The sequence below is a fragment of the Prionailurus bengalensis genome, chromosome B4, assembly GCF_016509475.1.
Source record: "Prionailurus bengalensis isolate Pbe53 chromosome B4, Fcat_Pben_1.1_paternal_pri, whole genome shotgun sequence".
Lineage (NCBI taxonomy): Eukaryota > Metazoa > Chordata > Mammalia > Carnivora > Felidae > Prionailurus > Prionailurus bengalensis.
In genome coordinates, this window is record NC_057358.1 from 96,010,431 (window position 1) to 96,035,850 (window position 25,420).

At 36.7% G+C, this 25,420-nt stretch overlaps 2 protein-coding genes across 3 annotated transcripts in view; one reads left to right on the forward strand and one right to left on the reverse strand.

Moving 5' to 3' along the window:
* Positions 1 to 14,199, reverse strand: part of ZFC3H1 (zinc finger C3H1-type containing) — a 54,475-nt gene extending 40,276 nt beyond the window's left edge. For both annotated transcript variants that reach the window (XM_043565038.1, XM_043565037.1), the window contains exons 1-2: positions 13,377 to 14,199; positions 8,320 to 8,736 (exon numbers count right to left, since the gene is read on the reverse strand). In XM_043565038.1, the coding sequence (XP_043420973.1) occupies positions 8,320 to 8,736; positions 13,377 to 13,974 (1,015 nt within the window). In that variant the 5' untranslated portion in view covers positions 13,975 to 14,199. The remainder of the gene's footprint in view (positions 1 to 8,319; positions 8,737 to 13,376) is intronic.
* Positions 14,200 to 14,815: 616 nt separating this feature from the next.
* THAP2 (THAP domain containing 2) lies at positions 14,816 to 25,368 on the forward strand. The gene is made up of 3 exons (XM_043565039.1): positions 14,816 to 14,921; positions 21,153 to 21,348; positions 23,021 to 25,368. Exons 1-3 carry the CDS (start codon positions 14,851 to 14,853, stop codon positions 23,408 to 23,410), a joined length of 657 nt encoding a protein of 218 aa, XP_043420974.1. The 5' UTR covers positions 14,816 to 14,850; the 3' UTR covers positions 23,411 to 25,368.
* Positions 25,369 to 25,420: the final 52 nt, after the last annotated feature.

Genomic DNA, 25,420 nt, shown 5'->3' on the forward strand with positions numbered 1-25,420 from the left:
GTAGTTATTATTTTAAAAGGTCTCTCATTTCCACAATATTTGAACGAAAAGGAAAGGATGTTATTAGAATGAAAATCTGACCAAACTTCTCATATCAGCTTTATCTCTGAAAGTTATAAGACGAAATTATTAAAAATATCAAATAAGTTAAAACTGTACTTTGATAAAAAATGACTTTTGAAATAAAAGAAATTATTTGAATAACAGAATTTACATTAAGCCGGCAGGTACCTTATGAGCACAATGCTACCTTAAAAATAAGTACAAACCATAAATTTCAAACTATAAATATAACTTTACGCAAAGTTTATAAAAGCAAGTAATGGTTTAATTCACCAAACATGTACTTAGGCACTGTCCTACCATTGTTACAGGTCTCTAACAATACAATTATTTCAATTTTGCCTCAATACTTCCAAAATGAAAATTGGTCTTGTGCAGTCACGCAGTATTAGCTAGAATTCTAAACTGAGTTAAAGACAATCGTCAGGATATAGGTAGTAGTTAAAATTATAGTAATTAAGAACCCTCCTGGAGAATGGAACACTGAGGAAGGACATCAACAGTAAGAAATTACAAATGAAAACTAATTTTATTTTAATTAGTTTTAAAAAAGGAAAATCAGGTTATATGAAATTCCAGATGTGTATGGTATTACAAAAATCCCAAATTTTCAAGATTATCAAGAAAAACATTACTGAATAGATACATCTACTCCCTATAGAATATTCTCAACATTGTAACCTGAATGGTCCTTTGAGAATATACAATTATGTCAGTCCTTTGCTCAAGACTCCACAGTAGCTCACATTTCACTCAGTATAAAACACAAAATTCTTATAAGGCTCTACATGATCTAACCCAACCCATCATCCCTGACCTCTTCTTTCCCACTATTCAGCACTCCCATGCTTTTTTCTTTAGTGGCAGAGGCCTCCCTGTTATTCCCCAAATATGCCAATATCCTTCTCCCTTAATAGTAGTTATCCTCGTTCACAGATTCTCAAACTTTATTAACAGGTATTAGAATCAGCAAGAATGGGGGCGCCTGGGTGGCTCAGTCGGTTAAGTGTCCCACTTCAGCTCAGGTCATGATCTCATGGTTCGTGGGTTTGAGCCCTATATCGAGCCCTGTGCTGACAGCTCAGAGCCTGGACCTTGCTTCGGATTCTGTGTCTCCCTCTTTCTGCCCTTCCCTGATCATGCTCTGTCTCTATCTCTCAAACATAAACATTAAAAAAAAATTAAAAAAAAAAAAAAAAGAATCAACAAGAATGCTTGCCAAATATAGACTGTTAGTCCCCACTTCCAGAATTTCCAATTCAGTAGATCTAAGATAAGGCATGATCATTTGCATTTCTATCAAGTGCCCAGGTAAGGCTGATCCAATGAACAAGGTTAGAAAACCACTGCTCTATTTATTCTTTGCCTAGCTCTTCCCCAGATACCCATTTGGCTATTCCCTCACTGTCTTCAAAGGCTTCATTTAAATCTTTGTCCAAATTCAGGCCTCTCCTGATCACTCATTAACACTGCAACCTATTCCTGCTACCGCCCTCCTACTTACCCTGCTATACTTTTTCCATAACTGTTATTTACAAATCATATTTACTTTCCCCTTTCTAAAATGGAGGCCAATGAAGGCATAAATGACTGGCCACTTTGTTCACGGATATATTTCAACAAGTCTGGAATTCAAGTGCTTAATTTGAGTGAATGGAAGAATGAAATAAAAAAATGTAGGAAAATGAAAAATTAATTTTGCAATGACATCAAGTAATCCAGCCCTGACTAGTTTCAGTATTCAGGTAAGGAGCAGAAAAAGCAGATTACATTGTATTAAGAGGGAATGAGAGGTATAGTGAAGAGAGTCAGCACAGGTTAGTGTTTCCAGAAGTCTGGCTGAAAAGACAGAAGTTATGGGAGAATACAGAGTGGGGAGAGAGTGATTAAGTTTGGGAAGGAAAAAAACGCAAATGTTTATAATAACCCCTTAAGAGAATGTGGTTAAAGATGAATCAAAATAAACAACAGACGGAGCGCAAGGTCCGAAAGATGGTAGAAAGTAGAGCCAGGAGTACAGGTTAAAACAAGTGACCATAAACAAAAGGAAAGTCTCCATTTCATCAGTGTGGAAAAACTGAAGTGAAAATCAATATGGATATGTTTATAATCAGAAAGTGAAAAGTTGGAAGTTGAGTGAGAGAACCGGAAATAAGAGGCACACTCATAGACTGACAACATTATTTTTACTCAATAAAGTTGAGTAAAAGGCCTGAAAAAAATGATAAAGGTTTAGAAGAGTTGTTGAGAGAAATGGAAAAGAAGCTGATCACTAACAACTTAAAAGCTTGATGGCAGTCTTACTGAAGAGCTGGGAGGGCTGGATGGTGGCAGCTGCAGGATGCATATGAAGAAACACTAACCAAATAATTTATTGATTCATATAAATTTTAGCTCTTTTGGTTTTCCTCCAATCCCTCCCCTTCTAAACTGCTATCAGTTACTTTTCTAAAAAGATACCTGATAATATCATTTTCCTGTTTAAAAATATTCAGTGGCATACGTGATGTTTAAGAAAATCTAAATTCCTTAGCCAAGACATTCAAGGCCCTCTGCAATCTGATCTCAATCTACCCTTTTACCCCTCCCAGAAATATACCATATATCCCAAACTGCGCCCGTACTAGATCAATCTCAATTATCCTTTAAAAATTCTCTGTGCTTTATCTACTCATTTGGTTCCTTCTAACTTCCCAAGTCAAAAAAACTCATTTTTTTGAGGCACATATCAAACATTTCCATCACTATGAAAATTTTCCAAGCCCAGGGGTGGACATATCTGATCCATCCCCTGTATTACTGCAGGCTTTCATACATAACTTTTATTATACTCTCATGTATACTTTTATACATAACTCATTATTTCATACATAACTCTTACTAATAGTTACTTGTGTCTTTTCTATCCCACTGAGTTACTCTTTTTGAAACTGACTGCCTGGAATCATGGTGCTAAACTGAGGAGGAAAAAACACATCCCTGAATAAGTGTAACCAAAATCAGTCACCACTCAGGTTTATAACCCAATCTATACTACATGGGTGGCCTTGAAAACTTCGAATATAAAGTACTCCCAGAACAAAAGTCTACTCAGGTGCCTGACAGTGGCAAAAACAAACTCTCCCTTAGAAATCCATCTTTGTCCCAGGTCTCAAAAAATTCCCACCGAAAAAACTGAAAGAAAAATGAACACCTGTTAAAAAAAAAAAAAAAAAAAAAAAAAGGAGGAGTGCCTGGGTGGCTTAGTCGGTTGGGTGTCTGACTTTGGCTCGGATCATGATCTCACGGTTCGTGAGTTCAGGCCCCGCATCGGGCTCTGTGCTGATGGCTCGGAACCGGGAGCTTGCTTCAGATTCTGTGTGTCTCTCTCTGCTCCTCCCCCACTTGCTCTCTCTCTCTCAAAAATAAATAAACATTAAAAAAAAATTTTTTTTAAAGGAAAAAAGAAAGAAAAGAAAAAGAAACTAATCACTAAACATTCAAGAAAAGAAGGCACCAAAATATGGGAACCAGAAATGAAACCCATAAAAACCTTAGATACTGGAAATTAGCAAAGGAAAAGAAAAAAACAAAACATCATGGTTTGTGAGTTCAAGTCCCACATTGGGTTCTGTGCTGACAGGTCAGAGCCTGGAGCCTGCCCCACTATGTTCTTTCTTTGCCTCAAAAATAAATAAACTTTAAAAAATTAAAAAAAAAAAAGAAAGATAAATTTGAAGATTCTCTTCGTCTCCCTCTGCTCCTCTACCCTATCTGCTCACTCTTTCTAATAAAATTAAAAAATAAATGTTTTCTTTAAATTTAAAAAGGAGTGCCTGGGTGGCTCAGTTGGTTGAGCATCTGACTCTCGATTTCACATCAGGTCACGATCCCAGAGTCGTGGGATCGAGCCCTGTATCAGGCTCCTTGCTGAGCATGAAGCCTGCTTAAGTTTCTCGTCCTCTCTATCTCTTTCTCAGTCTCTCAGGGCGCCTGGGTGGCTCAGTTGGTTAAGGTCTGACTCTTGATTTCAGCTCAGGTCATGATCTGTTTGGGAGTTTTAGCCCATCAGGCTCTGTGCTGTCAGCCCAGAATCTGCCTCGGATTCTGTCTCCCTCTCTCTCTGCCCCTCCCCCACTTGCTCTCTATGTCTCTCAAAATAAATAAATGTTTTTTTAAATATATTTTAAAAATCTCTCTCTTTCTCTCCCCCTCTCTACAACTCACTCTCTCTCTAAAATAAATTTTAAAAATACTATTTAGAAAAAAGAAATAAATTTGAAAAACTAAGCAGAAAAATCTAAAAAGAATGACCAAAGTAATTTGAAAAACAAAATAAAAATGAAATACTAAAATAAAAACTATAACTGAAATTTAAAATTCAATACGTGAGCTTCAGGCAAATCAGGCACAGCTAAAGAGAGAATCCGTGAACTGAAAGATATATGAGAAGAAACTTCACAGAATGTAGCACAGATTTACAAAGAGATGAAAACTAGGAGTCAGTCAGTTGGGCATCCAACACTTGATTTCAGCTCAGGTCACAATCTCACAGTTCATGAGATTAAGCTCCATGTCAGAGCCTGCTTGGGATTCTCTTTCTGCCTCTCTGTCCATCCCCTGCTCATGCTCTCCCTCTCTCTCAAAGTAAAAAACCTTACAAACAAAACAAAACAAAACAAAACAAAACAAAACAAAACAAAAACCAAAGAGACAGAAACTTAAAGGAAATTAGGAGAAATGGAAGATAAAGTGAGATGATTTGATATAACATACAGATATACAGAATTCCACAAAAGAAAGAGAATGGGAAAATATTTAAGCAATAATGACAATTTTTCAGAATCAGTGAAAACAAAAAGCACAACAAATGCCAAGCTGGATAAATAAAAAGAAATCTGCAATCAACACATCATAGTTAAACTACAGAACATCAAAGACAAAAATGGGATTTTTAAAGCAAGCAGAGAAAAATAAACTACCTTCAAATTTGAAACTATTAAGACTGATAGTGAACTTTTCAATATCAATAATGGAAGCCAGAAAATATCTTCAATATTTTGAGAATGTAACTAGCCAATATAGAATTTCAAACCTAGACAACTATCTTTAAAAAAGGGCAAACAAAGGGGCGCCTGGGTGGCTTAGTTAAGTGTCTGACTTTTGATTTTGGCTCAGGTCATGATCTCATGGTTCATGAGTTTGAGCCTTGCATCAGGTCCTGCACTGACAGCATGGAGCTTGCTTGGGATTCTCTCTCTCCTTCTCTCTTCCCCTTCCTCTCTTGCTCTCTCTCAAAATAAATAAATAAACTTTTTAAAAGGGCAACCAGAAATAAGTTTTCCATCAAGCAGACACATTCTAAAGAAAATCCTAAAAAAATTATTTTAAGCATAAATGATTCTAGACATAGAAAAGTGAGCCAAGAAAACATTAACTATATGAGCAAAGCTAGGCATGTACCGGCCTTTGTATACCAGGACAGGATAAAGGTCTTGATTAATTTCAAACATTGATAAGAATTCATGTTACAATTCCTAGAGGAACTAATGAGACAAGAAACTTAATATCTACCTTCCAAACCAGTAAAAGAAAAAAAAAAGGGGCGCCTGGGTGGCGCAGTCGGTTAAGCGTCCGACTTCAGCCAGGTCACCATCTCGCGGTCCGTGAGTTCGAGCCCCGCGTCGGGCTCTGGGCTGATGGCTCAGAGCCTGGAGCCTGTTTCCGATTCTGTGTCTCCCTCTCTCTCTGCCCCTCCCCCGTTCATGCTCTGTCTCTCTCTGTCCCAAAAATAAATAAACGTTGAAAAAAAAAATTTTTTAAGAAAAAAAAAAAAATGTTTGAAAAAAAAGCCCAAAAAACAAAAGAGGCAAGAAAAAAAAAATCCAAATATCAGTAATCATGAAAAATGTGAATGGAATATATATTCTAGTTAAAGAACAAAGATTGTCAGACTAAATTACAAATGAAATCCAGTTCTATACTGTGTACAAGTGACATTTGAGACATGAGGATATGGAAAGACTGAAAGAATGGAAAATGATATACAAGGCATATATACTTACCAAAAGAAAGATGGTGTGGACTGTTACCATAAGTCTTTTAGGCAGAAACATTGCTAGAGATAAAGAAGGCCACTACATAATAATGAGAATAATGAGTCAATTCCTTAGTCTCAGGGTAGTTAAAGCAAAAACTGAAAACCATAAATCCATCATCATAGTGGCTGACTTTAACCTCTCAGTAGTTAATCAAGCAGATCAAAAAATGAAGGAAGATGTGAACATAAAAAAACATATCTAACGATCCATTTATTCCTTTCAAACACACACAGAAGAGTTATAAAAATCAATCACATACAACAAAGCAAATCTCTACAAATAAATGACAGTAAATTCTCATTCTATCCTTCTCTAATATCTCATTCTCTGACAATATGACTGACTTAGAAATCAATAACAAAAAATACAGCTGAAGAACCTCCATGCTTGGAAGTTAAGAAACATACTTCCAAATAGCCTACAGATCAAAGAAAAACAAAACTCGCAAATATTTAGAATAAATGGCAAAAAATTACATATCACAAACAGCTGAAGTAGAAATTTCATAACTCAAAATGATCTTAATAGAAGAGAGGCTGAAAACCCATAAGTTTAAAAAGCTATGGATTTCTTTCTAAGAAAATTTAAAAACAGGGGTGATACAACTTATAAACGCTGTAATAGAAAAATGAGATTCTTAATAATAATTTTTTATAGAGGCACCTGGGTGGCTCAGTCGGTTTAGCATCTGACTTTGGCTCAGGTCCTGATCTCACCGTTTGTGAGTTCAAGCCCTGCGTCGTGTTCTGTGCTAACAGCTCAGAGCCTGGACCTGCTTCAGATTCTGTGTCTCCCTCTCTCTCTGCCCCTTCCTGGCTTATGCTCTTTCTCTCTCTCAAAAATAAACATTAAAAAAAATTTTTTTTAATATTAATAATTTTTTATAAATGTTACAACTTACAGGAAAAGGACACTTTACTAGAAAAATATGTTTTACCTAAACTGCCTTAACCAGAAATAGAAAGCATGAACAGTCAACAGTTTAAAACCTTCCCAGAAAAAATTCTACCCAGGCCCAGACACTTCTACCAACAAAGCCTACCAAATATCCCAGGAACAATTCTAATCTTAACTTATTCTTGAAAATAGGGGAAACCACTCCCCAGCTCCTTTTGAGCATATCATAACCTTACACTAGAATTTGGCATGGGAAAAGAAGGGAAAAAATTAGCCTATAAACCCAGATGAAAAATTCTAACCCAAATATCCCTCAAGTGGGAAATGGATAAACAAACTGTAGCACAGCCATACAATGGCACATTTAGCAATAAGAATGCACTAGTGGTACATACAATAACAAGGATGAATCTGAAATACACTATTAAATGAAAGAATCCAGAATCAAAAGGCAATATATTGAACGATTCCATTTATATGACATTCTGGAAAAGGCAAAACTATGAGGACAGAAAACCCATCAGTAGTTACCTGGTGGGCTGGGGGAAGAAGGAATTGATTGCAAAGGGACATGGGGGAATCTGTGAGAGGTGACAAAACTGTTCTAGATCTTAATTGTGGTAGCTGGCAATAGTTAGCCAACTGCCTGTATTTCTCAAAACTTAAAGAACTATACACTAAAAAGGCTAAATTTTACTGCACATAACTTATACCTGCATAAAAAAGAGAAAAAGAAAAAATTAGCAAATCCAACCCAGAAATGATATATCACGAACTGGAATTATCCCAAGAATACAAAGGTGGTTTAACAGTACAAAAATATAATCCATTACACTAATAAATTAAAGGAGAAAAATACATGTTCTTCTCAATAATGAAGAAAAAAGATACGATAAACTTCAACATCCATTCATGCTGAAAATGTCAAATAATAGGGGGAAAAAACTTTTTACTCAATAAAGGATATCTCTAAAAAACCTAACATCATGTGAAAAGTAAATATCCAAAGCATTCCTTTAAGGTAGGGAACAAAGGTGTCCACATTATTGCTTATTTTAAAAAATACATTAGAAGTCTTGACCAGCATGTAAGGCCAAAAAAGAAAGATCAGAATGAATCTAAACTTATCATTATTGAATAATGACTGTCTATCTAGAAAGTGCAAGAAGAATTCACAGATGAGGTATCAAAACAATTTCAATGAAACACAGTATCAAAATGACTAGTTACCCCATAAAGAAAGAATCTTAGTACTAATTGAAATTTTTTATTCCATTACCTTGACTAGGTTCAGTAGTGTCAGATTTCAGGGAAAGCTGTTTTGTTCCATCTTTAACTTTTTTCAACCGGTTCTTATCCCCTGGTAAAGTCAATTTTTGCCTGAGTGGTTTTAATTCAAATGCCTGAAAAGTTTTGACCTGCGTTTTCTCCTCAGGAGCTACTTCTTTACTTGGGTCCTTTGTAATACTGACATTATCAGTGCTTGTTTGGTCCTCAAAGTTCAATGTTTTAGGATCTTCCTGCACATTCTCTTCTTTGCTACTCAAAGCTAGTTTTTCATCCTTATTGATGCACTCTAGTTCCAACTGTATTTGCTTATACTTCAAAAGTAAGTCTTCAAAAGTTTCTTCCCCACAGTTTTCACTTTTAGATGAATAATTTTGTTTTCTTGATGGAGATCTTCCAAAACTTTTGGCTGAACAGCATATTAAGGAAACCAGTTTCCAAAATTTTTCCAGTAAATTTAACAAAAACACATTAAGTTATAGATTAATTACCTCCCTTTTTTATCTGTTTTTTAAAAAAGATGAATTGGTAGTTTCAAATTACTAAAGTCCATTCAACATATGTGCTAATGCCCACTTTCATTATGCGCCCATATTTCAAACTGAATAAGTAACCACATAAAATAATCCACTTACAAAATCACTAATGTCAGTTGTTACCCACAGTAACTACAGGTATTCCAACCACTTAGAGGTCTACAGCAGCCTTCCTTCTGAGGTTATCAGAAAAAGCCATAATATGCTGGATGTTAAAAATTCCTTTCTGAAAGAGGAGAAACTGGTTTGTCACAGGTGTGGATAATTTACCCTTCAGATAATCAGAAGGAAACATTTCTTCTTTTAGTTTCTTCTCAAGTCTCAAATTTTTAAAAAAGAGATAAAAAATGAACATTGAGAGCTAACAGCTAAAACTAGTTTATAAATAGCAAACATTTTCTTAAATACCTAGTACATAACAATCTTAGAGCTCCTCAAATATACTAATATCCAACATATGCACAACTAAGACAATGAAAACAGTTATACTATAAAAAAAATAATAAAATCTTTCAATAGCATTCAAAATGTATTTTGTAAACTAATTTGTCCCTGAAGATAAGGATAACTACCAAATTTTTTCTTCTTCTCTAACAAGTGATACATAGAACATAACTTTTTCCTTGGAAATGGCTACAAAATTCCAATACTATTCTTATTCAAAATAATTAACATAGGTGAAAATTGCTATCCCTCACTTCTGCCTAGAAATTAACAAGATTTAAAGATAAGTACTTTATGTGATTTTAATACAATATGTCCTTTATAGATCATTTAAACTAGCTAGGATATAACATTACAGTTCCCTAAAGATGGTTCCTCTGTTTAACAATTTACAGGACAATCAGCCTCCAGATATTGTTCAATTTCCCTAATAATGAATAGAAGAATGGGAATCACCACCAAATATTGTTTTTTCACCAATAATTTTAGAAACTAAACCAGCATTACCACTTACATCTCGACATCTTAACAGTTCTACAGCAAAACTGTTTTAGTAAATCTTTGGACCTCTGATCTAACCTCTGCAGAGCCAAGTTTCTTGAAAGAATACTAGTTTCTCATTATCTTACTCTTCAAATGAAATCTAGATTCTGCTGGCTGAGTTTGTTTATCCACTGTGTTTTCAAACTTTATTTCACCTGACCTCTCTGCAGCTTTGGACACTGCAAACCACTTCTCTCTTGGCTTCCCTAGCCCCACTTTCCTCCTGTTTCCCTACCTTCTTTTTTCCTTTAAGTCTTCATGACTCCTTTCTAACTCTGCAATAATGGTGCTCTTCAGTAAGCTCTATTTAAGACTCTTTCACTTTTCCTTTTGAGCATTCTAATGCACTTCCATACATTTACACAATACAAGGGAGAAGTCTTGCCTCATGATAGATATTTGGGGTTTTATCTCCCACAAGCCACCTCCCACTCTGTTGCACTAATAATCTTTCTAGAACACAAATCTGATCAGATCTCTCCCCTTGTTTAAATCTCATTAAGAACAGAGTCCAAAATCCTTACAATGGCATATAATGCCTCATGATTTGACCTGTACTTCCTTCCCAATCTTACAATTTCTCCGTTAATCACAATCATGCACAGCTTTGTATTTAGATTTTTCGGTTCTTCAAACTGACCCCAATTCAAAATTGAAATGTCACCTCCTATGTGAAGCTAGAGCATTATTTGCCCCCCTAACCCACATTACTCTTCGTACATGAATTCACTAATTAGCTGCATTTACATCTCACTTTTCAGTAGAGCCATCTAAAGGCACAACCACAGTGATTAAAAAAATAAAACTGAAGACCTTGGAAAGATTTGTAGAGGAAAAAGATTCAATACACTGACAAAAAAAATAAAAGAAAAATGAGGAAAAGTAATTCAGTTACAACTGTAAGTAATCTCCGTCAAGGCTAAATGAAATCTATTTCTAATATATGACAACTAGGATGAAACCAACATTTAAAAGATTTAATTTTAAGCTAGTTAAAAATCCAATTTCTACCTCAGATCTGGTTTAAAAAAAGAACTGCTATTCAACCTTTACAACTGCAGATGAAAATGAAATGACTTTTACTGATGAGAGACACTGGCCTCATTATGTTAGCTCTCATCAGATTAGAAAGTGTAAAACAGTAGTCATCCAAAGGAAACATGCTAAGACTGACTGAGCATCTATCACTAAGAAAAATTTTAAATGAATGAGAATGAAAATAAGTGCCACGATAGAATCTGGTTCATTCTACCTTTTTAAAGCTGCAATCAGCATACCTTAATCATTATAGAAAAAGAGTTAAAAAACAAAACAAAACAAAAACAGCAAAAAACTTGTACTCATGTTACTTTACTTCCACATTAATTACACAAATGAACCACAGTATAACCCTTCTTCTTTTTTTTTTTTTTTTTTGTAAATTCTACCCCCGACATGGGGCTCAAACCTATGACGCCAACATCAAGAGTCACATGCTCTAATGACTGAGCCAGCCAGGTTTCCCATAACCCTTATTCTTTCTTAATGTAATATCTGCAAAATTAAAATGTCATTATTATAATTGCACAGTGAAATATAGGAATAAACCTAAGTAAAATCTTGGTATTAAGAAATTTGAATTAATAAATATTTGTATGACAAATTTTGTTTGCTCACATCATATAAAAGTAGTTGGAAACTATGTTTTCCTTCACAAATTCTTACAAGACTATCAACCCTAGGGTGGATTAATGATACTTCATGAGGAAAACAATGAGCAGAGGCTCAAAATAAGCATCCTTTTCTTAAGAGCAGCATCTGTGAAAAGAAAAACAGCAAGACAGCTCATTTCTGGTAAGTTACTACAGAAATCAGATTGGATATATTCTTGTGCTTTTTCACATCATATGCCTGTATACTAATAAAAACATAAGCTTAGCAATGAATAAAGGTATATGTGACAGAGGCCAAATTGGTATTGAATGAATGGACAAAAAAAAGCAAAGGCAGGAGCTGGGCAAACCCCCTTCCTCACCAGCTTCTCTAATACAATTAGATGAAGAAAAAACTCTGCTCCCACAGTACTTTTTACATACCTCAATACGAACTGCTTTACATTAAACTATAATTATTTACTCACGTTTGTCTCTCCAACACAAACTCCAAACTTCCTCTCTTGTATTCTTGAAAAATATACATATACGTACTTAAACATCCTGTTTTTTAGATTCAGAATCGACAACAAACCTTTCATTAAAAAAATATCTTAGGCAGAGTTCTTTTCTTCTTCTTCTTTTTTTCTTTTTTTTTTTTTTTGAAAGAACATCCTCTTTTTAAAAGTTAAATATCTACATGATTTTCTTTGAAATGAGCCTGGGATGCTCCTAACCCAACTTCTGGTGGCAAAATTAAGTTTTTTCTGGGCACTAGCATCAGAAGTTGCTACTTCTTACCTAAACTTACATTTCTTGTCCCCTTTATATCCTAAAATCTGGGGAAAACCATCTGGTCCTAAATATTCTATAAAAATAATGTTGCGTGTCTTCCAAACAAATGTCATTGCGCGTAAGTTCCAAATATAATTAATGTTATAAAATCATTACACTATAGAAATTACAACCAGTAATAACTATACTTAGTAAACTATTTTAATGCAGTTATCATGAAATAAGACCTAGTTCTACAAACTCATAAACTAGCAAACCTTCAGATGACTAATTCTCCAGTATAAATCTTAAGGAAATTTAGGACTGTTAAAGATTATGGGCTTAGAGATGACAAAAACCAGGTATTTTGCTATTTCCCTTCTCAACCTCCCCATAATCTCCACCCTCCCATATACTCCATGGCTTCCAATATATTAAAATTAAAATGCTGTTTGTCTTCCTCTAACCTACATTTGTCAGCACTGACTTACAAAATGTCCAAAAAGTGAACATAGAGAAGGCGGTAAAGTTTTACTAAAAGTTTACGAATTTGAAACCTCTGAATTAACAGACTTGGTAAAGCTACGGGTCTTTTCCCTGTCCCCCACTTTAAAAGGCAGCAATGTGTAAGAATCAATCAAGAATGGTAAAGCAGAATCACAAATAAAAACTGTAGAATTACGCAGAATGGAACTTTACAATTTTCAATGCCAAAGTTCAATATGGTATAAGCAACACTATTCCCCAAACTGACTCTTTTTTTCCCCTCTAACAATCTAAATCAACTTCACATACAAACAAATGCTAATGAAACCTAGGCTTCTGATGTACTATTACAAATGTGATTTTAGACTTTCTTGTATTTCACTAACTTGGTGCCAACCCATACACGTTTACATTAAAAAGCAATAATACACCCAGTAAACCAATCTTAAGAAACAAGACTCTATAGTGTGACACATGGGGATCACCAAAGAGAAACTTACTTTTAGTATATTGACACTGACAAATAAGCGGTTCTGATGGTTCAGAAAAGTTACTCATCTCATAGACCTAATAATGACGCTAAAGGGAACTTTGTTAAGTGACACACCCAGGGCGGACCGCCACGTTAAGGATACAACTCTTCCGAGGTGGAGAGGGCTCTCGCCAGCCCTGACTGCTGCTGAATCCGGATCCTGCTCCTCCTCCCAGAGGAGGTCTGCCCCCCGACTTGCCTCCTCGCTCACCCCCTCCTCGCCCCCGACTCCAGCGACTTCCACCCCGGTACGGCCTGCCTCGAAAGCGGAAACGGTCCAAGGCGATGTGGCTCCGTTCCCAAAAGGACGGTCGGGGGCTGCTTTCGGACAGCGAGCTCGAAGGCATCCGCACGGAGGGCGGGTGAGACCGGAACGGCTCTTTGGGTCGGTAGCTGCTGTGTCCCCTGAGGTGGCCCCGCTCCGACGCGTGCCGCGAGCGTGAGAAATTCCTCAACTGCTGCTGAGAAGAGGACGACGACGAGGAGGAGCCACCGCCTCCGCCAGATCCACCGCCCCGGGCCGGGTGAGGAGGCCTTCGCCGTGGATACGGTAACAGCCCGCCGCCACTGCTGCTGCTGCTGCTCCGGCTCCGTATCTGGCTGTTGTTATCGTCGTCGCTGATTTCCCCATCTTCTAGCTCCCCTTCTTCCTTGGGCGAGAGGCCACTGGAGGCCGGGGCCGGAATATCTGCGGTCGCCATCCCGGGAGCAGCGCCTTCTACACAACCTTAGCCCTCCGTCCGGGGATCCGCCCGACAATTGCCTTCCTCCTCGGTTCCCTTTTTTTCTAACGGACCCGGTCGGTGCGGCCTTACCCTACTCGGACACCTAGCGGGCTTTGCTCCCCAACTTCCCCGCACCCCAGCTCTTTCTCGCCGGACCGTCGCAATTCAGTTCCCTTCCCTAGCGCCCCCTTGCTCCTCCGCGCTCGGGGCTCTTCCGCCTCGCGAGAAAGGGGCTCTGGAAGTGGCTCGCCCGTGACGTCGCTTCCTGCGGCACGCAGGAAACAAGGCTTCCAGTTCACGCGATAATAATGCGGACAACGCGATTCTCAGTGGGACTTGTAGTCTTTCTTCTCTCTCCCTTCGGGTTTGTCCTTCCAACCCATAGCTCACACCCACCGCGGGCTCGGGATTGGGATATCTGGGTGCGTGGCGGGGTGGGCGGGCCCGTTCTTAATCTTGGCCGCAAGAGTTTTATAGTGATGGGGGGAGGGCAAGAGACACCTTTCTAACTGCTCTGAGGTCGGCTGCCAAAGAGACGCAGTAGTCCCACTGCCTTTTGGGGGCCGGGAGGGGGTGGCTTTTGTCCGCCATGTTGGTGAAGGTAGACGAAGGAGATCGGAGGTCCAGGACTGTCTGCTCTGCTGGCTGAAGTCCGCCATATTAATAAAGAGACAGAAGGTTGACACCACCACCCCCCCAAATACACACAACCCGTCTTTCCCACCCCGTTCCCACGACTCCTGTCGGTGGGCCCTTCCCCTGCCTCGCTTGCCTAGCCTTTGCGCGAAGGAAGCGTAGCAGCCAGCGCCTCAGAACAGGCTTAAGACAGCGCCGAATGAGGGGGAAAGGGAAATGCCGACCAATTGCGCCGCGGCGGGCTGTGCCACTACCTACAACAAGCACATTAACATCAGCTTCCACAGGTAACCTGGGCAGGGAGTGGGGGTGCCGGAAACGGGAGCTCCTAGATTGGGTGTCGCTTGTGTGGAAGGAACAAGAGGATTCTACTAATTCTGAAGACTTCACTACCTAGCTGGTAGCAGGGGAGCATCATTTCTGCCCGCCCTTTGTGTGTGTTTCTCAAATATGCCCAATTTTTCTGTCACTTCAGGGAAGGTTTACTCACTTTGTACAAGAAATCCAAGTTCTGTGTGGTGGCTACCCCTTAGAGAGAAAGTGAGAGGAGAATATCTTAATTTTCTATTCTTTCATGTATTAGACTGGGCCTTGACATGAATGATGCCTTAAAAGGAAGCGAAACCTTCCTGTTCAAGTCCGCAGTCACCTTAAAAGCCTGCTGTGTGCTTTCATCAAAGTTAGGAAATTGTCACGAGCTGAATTGGCATGGGAAGCATCTCGATTTCGGTCACATAACAGTTAACTGCGGAGGAGTTGAGTCATCATTGATAGCTAAAGAATTAAGCGATGTTAATGAAAGTGCAAAAGCTAAGCTTTCTATTCTTAACGGAACAGTAATAAAAAGAACTTACGTTTTGCTTTTCCTCCGATTGCTGGAAGAGCGATCAAAATTATTTAGTTCTGTCACATCAGAACTCTTGAAAACGTTTTGAACACTGCATGAGATATAATAGGTACTCTGTAAATGTTTACCTTTGTAATATGCAAGTGCCTGCCATGCGCCTGAAGAAGCATTAAAAGAAAGTGAAGTGCAAATAGTTCTGATTTTATATATCTCACAACTTAATACGATCTTAGAACGTGGAAAACTATATCCTTGACCCTTTCCCTACCTAATTATGACTAAATGCCCCTCTTATTAAAAACTGCTGCTTTAAAAAAGTCCTTGTGATGTTTCTGATTTTCAGCTATTTGATGGAAACGTAGCACTTCATTCATTCATTCATTCATTCATCAAATGTGTACAGAGTTCTCATTTGCCTGACATAGTGCTAGGGATCTAGAAAATTCTTACACCTTGAATTTAGCCTGTAGTGAGAAAGAAAGACATAATTATGGGTCAGTGCCACAGTAGAGATACTCGGGGATACCTAACTAAGCCTTCGTAACTCAAAGAACACTTCTCAGAGGATGTGAAATTTCAGATAATACCAAAAGATGACAGAGATTTAGTCCTGTGTGCTACTTCACAGATTTCTCATTTACCCAGTAAGTGTTTGAGAAGACGTGAAGGTTTTTAAAAGAAAGACATGATTAGATTTACATATTAAAAAGCCATCTGGCTGCAGTGTGGAGAATTATTTGACACTTAAAGTGCTGGTCAAGCATCATCAAGAGATGAATTTGATGAGAAAGGAGCTTATTACACAATGTTAATTTACCTACTATTTCTTTCACGGAGAAATTCTGCTATAATGTCAACTGAGCTAAGCAATATACTTCATTGCTGGCACAACCAGCAGTAAATTAGAAGAGGTGAGAGTTATAGAGAAAAAAACAGAAACTTGCAGTAAAACAAGAGAGAGTCCACCAGTAGCCTAGACTAGAGTGGTACTGACAGAGATGGAAAGAAGTGGACGGATTTAAGAAATATTCGAGTTAGGGGCGCCTGGGTGGCTCACTCGGTTAAGCGTCTGACTTCAACTCAGGTCATTATCTCACAGTTTGTGGGTTCGTGCCCTGTATCGGGCTCTGTGCTGACAGCTCAGAGCCTGGAGCCTGCTTCAGATTCTGTGTCCCCCTCTCTCTGCCCCACCCCTGCTTATGCTCTGTCTCTCAAAAACAAATAAACATTAAAAAAATAACATTAAAAAAAATTTTTTTAAAGATTTTTGAGTAGAAACTACCGTGTTTGGTAATTTGATGTGGAAGATGAGGGAAAGAGGAGTCAAGCAAGGCACCAATAATATTGAATGTTTAAGAGATACACAGTGATACAGTAACATGCATACTTGACCATTTTTCTTCCTATGAAATTAGCATTTTCATGTGTAACCTCAGAAATTTAGATCTTAATATTATAATAAATTACATTCCTATTTCACAAATACAATGTCTGACTAACTTCTAGGGTGTTGGTAGATGTCTTTATGTTGCCTCAACTTACTGTCTCCATTTTTATCTCTTAGCCCACTGCAGTCTAAGTCTCCCCAATAATCTTCTGAACTTCTCTTGCTGAGTTGTCATTTTTATGTTTCTTTTTTATGGCATGTGATCATTTCTTCCATGAAATACTCTCTACTTTTGGATTATTTGACACTAATTTTGTGATTTTTGTCTTTGATCTGTTTTCTCTGCCAGCCCCTTTCTCTGCACCCTGACCTAGGTCTTACCACTATTCTCAAAATGATTTCAACTGTTCTGTGGTCTCAGTTAACACTTAATCCACGATGCCTCCCAAATCAATATCTCCAGTCCAATCTTTCTAATGAGTTCCAGACCCCATAGGACAAGTGTCTCAGTATTTGCCTGGTCTTTCTTCAGTTCCTTGGGTTCAACATATCGAAACTGTACTAATGAGCGTGCTCTTCCCCCAAACCTACACCACTTCCCTTAACCCCTTTGTCAGTAAATGAAAACACTATCCACCCAGAAGGTCATCCTCCCTTGACTTCTCACCATTCCCTCTTGATTGGATTATTACAACAGCCTTTTAACTGGTTCACTGCTTCTATTCATACACTCCTAACCTCTCTCTATAATCGTGGCTGTGTTGCTAAAGGTTTAACAACAGGATCTCCAGGGAAAGAGGATAGCCCTGATTGATAGTATTTGCCCAATTTCCATGATATAAATACTCCTACCATGACTAGTTTCAAGTTACCAATATGACATGACTGATCATAGAGTTGGGAATAAATGTGCAGTACCACACTGTTCTATAGCAATTATACCACACAGATATAACAGACATAAATAACTTCAAGAATATAGATACAGTAATTAAGAAATGATGGGTTTCAGTATTTATTACCTTTGTTCTTAATTTAATTGCAAATATACCTAATTTTTAATGACTGTGTTCAACAGCTAGTTAAGACATGTTAATAATCAGCTCTCTAAATTAGGCCTTTAAAAAATAAAAAAAAATAATAATAAATTAGGCCTTTAAAAGGCTTACCAGTGCCATTTTGGATAGAGTTCAAAATTACTCTTTAACCCAGAAGGCCCTCCAACATCATTTCATGTCATAACACTCTTCGCTGTCCCCAAGCTAAAATTCTTCACTATTCCCACCCTAAATTCCCTGGCTAATTCCTAACTCAAAGTGTCCTGACTAGATTAGCTTTTACCCTTTTATGACACATGACACCTGTAATTACTTTTGTATTAATAAATAGCCCCTATTTAGTATTTAATGTATACAATGCACTGGGCTAAGCATTTACTCATATTATCTAATTTATTCCCTAGAAATGTACTAAGTACCATTATTACTCCAATTATAGATGATAAAACTGAGACCTAAAAAGGTTAAATAGGGGCGCCTGGGTGGCGCAGTCGGTTAAGCGTCCGACTTCAACCAGGTCACGATCTCGCGGTCCGTGAGTTCGAGCCCCGCGTCAGGCTCTGGGCTGATGGCTCAGAGCCTGGAGCCTGTTTCTGATTCTGTGTCTCCCTCTCTCTCTGCCCCTCCCCCGTTCATGCTCTGTCTCTCTCTGTCCCAAAAATAAAAAAAATAAAATAAAAAATAAAAAAATAAAAAGGTTAAATAACTTGCCTAAAGTCACCCAGCTATTACATTGAAGGCACCAGGATTGGCACCTTGATTTGACTCCAGAGACTATACTCTCAGCCACTCTTTTATTGCATCAAGTCATTTGATTATGTACCCTCCCCATTACTATATACATAAAAACTAACCCCATTAGTTTGCTCATTCATTGAGAAAGTTCATTGAGTGCTTGCTTAACAGGATAAAGTAGTGAAAAACAGCTCCTAACCAGGAGAAACTTATGATCTAGGAGTGGAAATAGAAAAGTAAACAATTAGAATACAATGATATTTTGTATGATACAGGAACACCTTATTCATTCCATGAACAATTTCCTTAGGAAGATGGGATTCCTAAATTGAATCTTAAGGAAGGAAAATTGACTCGTTAAGTTTCAATTATGCCTTGGTTTCATAATTAGGGAGCTAGTTTTAAAAAGAGCAAAGGGTATCTGGCTGGCTCAGTTGGTAGAGCATGCGACACTTGATCTCAGGGTCTTGAGTTCAAGCCCCACATTGAGTGTGGAGCCTATTTAAAAAAAAAAAAAAAAAAAAGCTTTCTACAAAGAGCTAAAGAAATTAGAAGGTTGAAAAATAATTTTGAAAGATAGCCTTCATATATCTGAAGAGTCTTAAAGCAATGATAATACAATGACAGTACTTATTTGTTTTGTATCTTTATTGAGGCCCAAACAAGAAATGTGCTTGTAAACCAAAGCTTGACTTTTAGCTTAGGCCCCAGGAAACATTTCCAAACCACTAAATATTGGAACACAGTAGATAAATTCTCCATCAGAGGTTTCTAATGAAATAGAAAAAACTTACATACATGAAAGCGAACTGTAGAGTGACATACAAATGTTATCTTCAGATTAGGGTATTTTTGGGTGGGGGGATAGGAGATGGAAGGGTACTTACAGTAAATCGGGGTTTTCTTCTGTGCCCATTAGTGCTGGCAATTTGAGCAAACCTAAATATCTAATCTAGCTAAAGCTATTGTTACCTAATCAAGCTTCACTTGGGAGCTTCTAACATGTGATTTTTTTTTTTTTAATGTTTTTGTTTATTTTTGAGACAGAGAGAGACAGAGCATGAGCGGGGAAGGGGCAGAGAGAGAGGGAGACACAGAATCTGAAGCAGGCTCCAGGCTCTGAGCTGTCAGCACAGAGCCCGACACGGGGCTCAAACTCACAGACTGTGAAATCTGTGACCTGAGCTGAAGTTGGACGCCCCTAACATGTGATCTTTTAACATGATTTTAATGGTTCTTTTTAAACACTAGTCAGTTCATTATTAATACTTAAAGGATTAATCAAACTAAAGAAGAGCTCAATTCAAACTTATGTGAATGTTGATTCTTATGTTTTCAAGTCAGTCAGTACAATAGCCACTAGAATTTGGGGGCAGTCCCCTACAATTTTCTCTTCCTACCAGGTATACACTGGTACATATCAGTATATTTTATATTTAAAATAAATATGAAAGGGAAAACATTCCTGCTGGGCTTGACAGCAGCATTTTACTTTTTGGAATAATTATGCTTTCTACTACAGAGCTTAAGAGTTCTTTTTTTTTTTTTTTTTTTTTTTTTAATATGTGTAGTTAGGGGCACCTGGGTAGCTTAGTCAGTTAAGCGTCCAACTCCTGATTTCAGCTCAGGTCATGATCTCACAGTTTTGTGAGTTTGAGCCCTGCATAGGGCTCTGCACTGACAGCACAGAGCCTACTTGGGATTCTCTTTCTCCCTCTGCCCCTCCCCCCAAATTAATAAATAAGCTTAAAAATATATGTGTGTAGTTTAACTACATGGAAGTAATATAGTAAATTTTAACTTATGTATTCTGTTTCATAACAATTAAGCAAATATTTATTGGGCCCCTAGTGTTTGCAAGGCTCTGTGCTAAGTGTCAAAGATAAATAGATGATATAATGATCCCTGCCCTCAAGAAACTTATAACCTACTTTTATTTCACTGGAAATTTATTAAAATGGAAAAATTATTTATTAAAATGGAAAATTTATTAAAATGGAAAAATTCCTAAACAATGTGTTAAGTGTCACAATGAACAAACACAGAGGAAGGAATACCAGAATCTGTCTAGGCTTTCCTTGATAAAATTTAATCTGCAGATATTTTGTCTTGACCGTGTGCATCAGCAGCACATCACAGCATTGTGAATTACTCCTGCTTAAAATGGTTCTATAGAACCTCGATCTAAATCAATATAGTCTTATATTTTTACTGCCCATGTTAAGGACTGTGGGGGGGGGGGAGAATGGTCTCTTAAAAATCCTGAAAAATCAAAATAAAACCACTCAAGTCAGTTTTTGAGTAATTTTTTCGCCAACTTATAAAAATTAGCATGAATTGGTTTCTGTTTCAGTGTCTGGATATTAAAATGTTTTATGTAAATGGAAGACACTTTAAATCAGCATCTTTTAAAATTTCTTTTAACCATTTAGGTGCAACCAGAAGTGTAATAGTTGGAATTTGAGTTGCCCTTTTTTTTTTTTTTTTAAAGGTTTCCTTTGGATCCTAAAAGAAGAAAAGAATGGGTTCGCCTACTTAGGCGCAAAAATTTTGTGCCAGGAAAACACACTTTTCTTTGTTCAAAGCACTTTGAAGCCTCCTGTTTTGACTTAACAGGACAAACTCGACGACTTAAAATGGATGCTGTTCCAACCATTTTTGATTTTTGTAACCATTTAAAGTCTATGGTAGGTAACATTACTTTTCTTTTACCCATTTTTACCATTTTTAGTACCCATTCTTTTTTGCTTATAAAGTGGGACCATTCAGAATACATGGAAATTCATATATAATGATCTGCCTCAGGAAAGTTGCAAAACTTCCTCTTTTGCAGTAAAGGTGCAGGCTAGAGACCAGGTCTCCCTAACTCCAATATTTTTTCCCCATTCCAAACTGTTTTTACTATATTGGGATTTTACATTATTTCCAGTTATTATCAATAATTGAACCAATGATAAAACTGAGAAATCATGAGTAATGAAACCTCCAGCATCATTCTGCTCTGATTTTAAGGTAACATTTAAAATGTGTGCAAAGAACTTTAAGAATAGCACACCCAAAGAATACAAGAGTTACACTAAAGAATGTAAGTTCAGAGGAAAGCATAACAAAGATTCATAGAGCTCAGGCATTTAGGCTGGCTTGAGCTTGGAGTTTGGAACTTAAGAGAGGGTTCTTGACCTTGCACAGAACAATTACGATAACATGATGAGAACAAAAGCCAATGGGTTGAGGGTAAGTAGAAAATAATCAAATGTTAGCAAGTGATATGTAAAAGGAAAGAGAATTAAGGCACATGATGAATGTATTAGAACGTTTTATATAGCTAGGCAAAATCTGATCAGAGAGGAAAATTTATTTGTCCACAAATGAATCCCTATATGTCTTAATGTTTGTTCAGTCAATAAAAAACACAAAGTTATGAGGTTATGACATACCCTCAGAACTGGAAGTGGTTTAGTATTGTGAGTATAAATCAAGACGGTGAATGGCAGGAGTGAGATCCTAAATAGTAAGTTTGCCTTGTTTTTTCTTTATATAATTAGGCAAAGAGGAATTTAGCCAGTTACAGAAACATCAAATCTGTTAGAAAAATTATTCTGGTGGCAGAATATGAATTAAGATCAGAATAAGGCAGGCATCAATAAAGAAGTTTCTAATATCCTCAAGCCAGATGTGATGTATGGGCCTGATGTGGACAGTAGCATTAAGAATGATGGAGAGGGAAAGATTCATGATAGAGATATTTAGGAGGTAGAAATAATGGGACTTGATGAACAATCAAATGAAAGACATAAGGGGAAAAAAGGTCCTCAGGGTCCTTGGGTTTGGGTAAAAAGTTCCTAGCCAGATTTTAAATCCTTGAATGGAAGATGTAACTGAACAATTAATAAGTAAATCTATTCAGGAGCTTGATACTTGGAAATAATTTAAAATATTACCAAATTGAAAGAATAGGATGTACCTAAAAAAGAGTTTAAATCACTGTCACAGATAAAACAAATGTTTAAATACATTACATTGGCCTTAGTGAGAAAATTGCAAAAGACTTTTAGAGTTTCCATAGAATCATACTCAATACCTTGAAAGAGACCTTGGAAGTCCATTGTCTATTTTCTAATAATATTCACATCCGTCTGAAGAGAAAACACAAAAAGAAATAAGTAAATGGGGTTAATTCAACAAGTTGAGAAACTTGAATCCATGATTATACGAGATGGGCTGTTGATGTTGCCTATCAAACTTTTAAAATCAGTTTTTAAAAGAGAGTTTAATTACGTGTATACAAAACAGGATAAAATTCACTTATTTGTGATATTCCATCGTTTATGTTCAACCCTTTGATTTTATTTGGCTTAGAAACTCAAGTCAAGGAATCTTTTGAAGAAAAACAACACTTGTACTCCAACAGGACCATCTAATTTAAAATCAAACATAAGTAGTCAGCAAGTACTGCTTGAACACAGTTATGCTTTTAGGAATCCTATGGAGGCCAAAAAGAGGATAATAAAACTGGAAAAAGAAATAGCAAGCTTAAGAAAGAAAATGAAAACTTGCTTACAAAAAGAACGCAGAGCAACACGGAGATGGATCAAAGCCACGTGCTTGGTGAAGAATCTGGAAGCAAATAACATATTACCTAAGGGTACATCAGAACACATTTTACCAACTGCCTTAAGCAGTCTTCCTTTGGAAGATTTCAAGATTCTTGAACAAGAGCAACAAGATAAAACATTATCAATTCTCTAAAACAGGCTAAGAATACCTTCATTTAAGATTAGCCTACATAAAACTTGATGCCCATCCTTCATTCTCTTCAAAGGTAAAGATATTTAAGGAAATTATGCCAAAATTGGGTATTTAATAAAGTTTTACTTGAACTAACATTATTACTGTATAATTCCTGAAGATTTGATTACAAAAAAAATGGAAACTTTTTATGAAAATCATATTTGAAAAAGAATGAAAGTGCCTTACATGAGAATTATGTACTTAAAAATTTTGCTAGGGAATTGTATGTTTGCAAGATGTTTTGTGTTTTTGTCTTTTAAGGCTACTTTTAAAGAACTATCTATGACAATGTGTTTAATTTATATTAGAAAAACAGGGTTTTTTTTCCTGTAACAATGTTAGGATATTACATTCTAAATAGGATGCTAAGTGGGAGTTAACCAACATTAAATATGACTTTAAAACTGCTGGGTTTTGTATTAATTATTATTGGCACTGTGATCTGGAAATTTTATAGGAAAAAAAGATATACAAGGCAAGTTCTTTTATTTAAACTTTCTGTATCTGCTTATCAGTAAAAGTGTGCTAATCATGACCTCCCTCATAAAAATATTAGCTTTTAAAATAGATTGTAAAATATTTCAAAAATAATATTTTTAATATGAAGTACTCTGGAGTCATCCAAGCAAGGTTAAGACCTCAAGTACCTCAGACTAGTAAAAACTGGTAGCTGATTATATGTTGTGAAATAATGCAGATGTTGTGATCTAGCTTTTACCTTAGTTAAACAAAAAGATAAATCTATACTATTTTTCTCATAATAAAAATATTACATTTTTGATTCCAAAATGTATGCATTAGACAACATGATACAAAGTTCCATATTAGGAATATGTTCTCTACCCCCATGTATGTTGGTACCGAAACTCTTAAGCTTTTTTTTCTCCATAACTCCACAATAGGATTTAATAACAGAAGTACTTACTATATACCTTCACAACTTATAACTTAAAATGGAATCAATTTATCGTATATATCAGCTTGCTTTTATCTCCTTTTTTAGTGAGTCAAATAGAGCAACTGTACTGCATAAGGGAAGTGAAATGTATTTTCTGTAAAAATACTGTGTCCAGGGGCACCTAGGTGGCTCTGTGGGTTAAATGACCTACTCTTGATTTTGTCTCAGGTCATGGTCTCATGGTTCATGAGTCCAAGCCCCACATCGGAGCCTGCTTGGAATTCTGTCTGTCTCTTCCTCATGTGCATGGTCTCTCTAAAATAAATAAACTTTTTAAAAAAATATATGTGTCTGATAAAGCTATGCAAATGCTATTTTACAAAACAATCTGAGAACTATTCTTATGGTTGCCTCTTGACTAATTAAAAGAGTTCACATTATTTCACCAGATAAATTGTAATTTTAATAAGAATGCTTTCCTTCAAACAACTTTGGGCAAATCACATTAAGTTTATTAATGTGTAATCAAGTTATTCAATCCTAGTTCAAGCTTCTGACACTACCATATGAAAGTAGCATATACCTAACCATAATTGCTATACCTTTTTCCTTCAAAGTAATGGCTATTTTGTAAAAAAAAAATTGGGGGAAATTTTTTTGTTGTTTTTGTTGTGATGGTTTTTTTTTTTTTTTATTGGTGACATTTGCTTGGATCCTAGCAATAGTCTTTTTTACAGTATTAGCAACCTGTCTTTTAATAGGGAATGCCTCCCAAGCAACTGGATTTCACAAAGGCAAAGGTCAGAAAAGGCTGTTTTAGTTATATCAGGCATTTAAATATTTATGAAAATCTTTTTGTGAATATTGGAAGCCTTGTTAGTCATTTTATCTTAAATATTGGATGTAGCTCCTTGGAATTGTCATTACATGTTTGTTTGTTTTTTTAATATGGTTCCAAATATCTCTTTGCTTACTGACCATAACCTTATAAGTTGAGCAAATAATCATTTAAACATAACTGTGTTGGGGTGCCTGGGTGGCTCAGCCAGTTAAGTGTCCAACTTCGGCTT